Raw genomic sequence first — 1,953 nt, forward strand, 5'->3', positions numbered from 1 at the left:
CTCAGATGGATGTTGTACCCAACGCCTGGGCATCAGCTTCGGCTGTTTGCAAGAAGGCGTTCTTGAAAGAAAGGCGCCTGGCTGCAAGATGAGCAATGCTGGAAGGGCGTGTGCCAGCTACCTCTGGAGGAAGTTTCTTCCTGCAGCTCCCATGAGCCAGGCATGCCCTATGGAGACCCAGTCTGATGGGATGCCACTGTGGATCCCAGGGCAGTGCCGAGACCAGTCATTTGCTTATCAGTCAGCAGTTAGCGTCACTTGAGTGATGGGAACTCAGCCGAGATTGTCCATTTTGCTTCTGACTTGAACCCTTGGCCTCTGCACAAAACCAGCTCTGTACTTCGCTGCTCTGCTTCAGCCCGAAGGCTGAGATGGATACAAATCCTCCTGCTTCACAACATGCTGGGAAAGATCAGCATTTCTGTGGATCATTGCTGCAAGATGTGAACATTACAACTACACACACCACGGGGAGGTACCAACAAAACTATCTTATATTAAAAGTAAAATGGTTTTTCAAAAGAGCAGAAAGATGGATCTCTCTCTGGGACACGAGCAGCCATAATCATCAAATATTTCTCTCTCACGGGATTGCAAAACAAGGCACGCTCTACCGTCTGAGACATGAGTCATGAACTTCCTCAGCAAAGGGGGAGGCAGAGCAGAGCAACTGCACAGAGGAAAACAGGATGGGGATTTTTTATATTTTATCCCAAGGAGATCAGGTTCAAGGTCTCTGCACTTACCGTCAAACTTCTTGTACCGGGAACTAAACATGGTTTGTAGGTGATTGCTAAGCTCTACGACAGCGTTTCTGAAGTCGTGTTTACTCTGCTGACTGTACTTCTCTTCCATTTCTTGAGAGCAGCATGTGTAGCCTTGCGAGCAGACTTTTAAGTGGTCACCTGAAAAGCAGAGAAGAAAATATCCCGAGTTAAAAGGATTCACTGCACAAGGACAAAGAGATTGGCTTGTGAGGCAATGGTGTGAGGACCCACAGCACCGTCTCCTCCCAAGGAGGATCCCCCCACAGCGAGCACTGGACCAGGCATATCAAAACTTGACTCTGCAGAGCAATACACGTAAATACCATGCCTGGCTTTCTGCAAGAACATTAAAACGTGTCCTTTTATTTATTCAGTTAATAAACGGAACAGATACTCGTCTTACACAGTATAATTTGAAGAGCCAGAAAATTTACCTATACACTTTATATCTTCCATGAAGTTTTTGCCAACTATTTTAATTACTTCCAATTCATTCAGTTAATATACAACACAGTATCAATGGCAATGGTCCTTTTTGTACAGATACATCTTTTTTCTTCACTCCCCCACCTCCAATAATCACAGGAGAAGTAATCTCTCTCAGAAGCATTGTTATTACAGATATTAAAATATACTTGTTTCATGCAATGGCTTGAGAAAAGGTGTTATATTTCCCAGCTCCTAATTTTACAGTTTTCTGTCATCATCCTGGGCAAAACTGGGTGTGTTTGTTTTTGGAGAATTCAAGCAGATTTTCCTTCCTTCACCCTGAAAGATAATTCTCTCCTGAGAGTCATCTGGCTTAAGCTGGCTTGGCCAGAGGAATCATGAAGTGCTTCAGTATCTACCATAGCTGCATTTCAAAATTTCACAGACAATCTGGGCATAGGATCTGGCCCCATACAATGTGCTTTTAGAGCATCTTGCTGGACTGCAAGACGAGATTGTCCTCTTCTAGCACCACCAAAAAAATGCTGCTGTTGATTTCTGTGTGCCAGGATAAAGTCTTTGCGTAGCAATCCTCAGCTCTGGCTTCTCTGACAGGTCTCACCACACAGCACCGTCACAGGCAGGTGGGCTCGTTCTAAACCGGCTCAAACTTGGGCAAATTGTACAAATCTTTGTCAATGCTGAAGATATGATCAAAACAAGCAATAGGATGAGAAACTCATCCTTGCAAGTCAGA

The 1,953-nt window shown here is 44.6% G+C and overlaps 1 protein-coding gene across 1 annotated transcript in view; it reads right to left on the minus strand.

Annotated features, from left to right (window-relative positions):
• Positions 1-897, minus strand: part of GPC4 (glypican 4) — a 36,005-nt gene extending 35,108 nt beyond the window's left edge. Inside the window, exon 1 of the mRNA XM_010134671.1 lies at positions 747-897. Coding sequence (XP_010132973.1) covers positions 747-855 — 109 coding nt within the window. The 5' untranslated portion in view covers positions 856-897. The remainder of the gene's footprint in view (positions 1-746) is intronic.
• Positions 898-1,953: the final 1,056 nt, after the last annotated feature.

The sequence above is a fragment of the Buceros rhinoceros genome, unplaced genomic scaffold, assembly GCF_000710305.1.
Source record: "Buceros rhinoceros silvestris isolate BGI_N320 unplaced genomic scaffold, ASM71030v1 scaffold18164, whole genome shotgun sequence".
NCBI lineage: Eukaryota > Metazoa > Chordata > Aves > Bucerotiformes > Bucerotidae > Buceros > Buceros rhinoceros.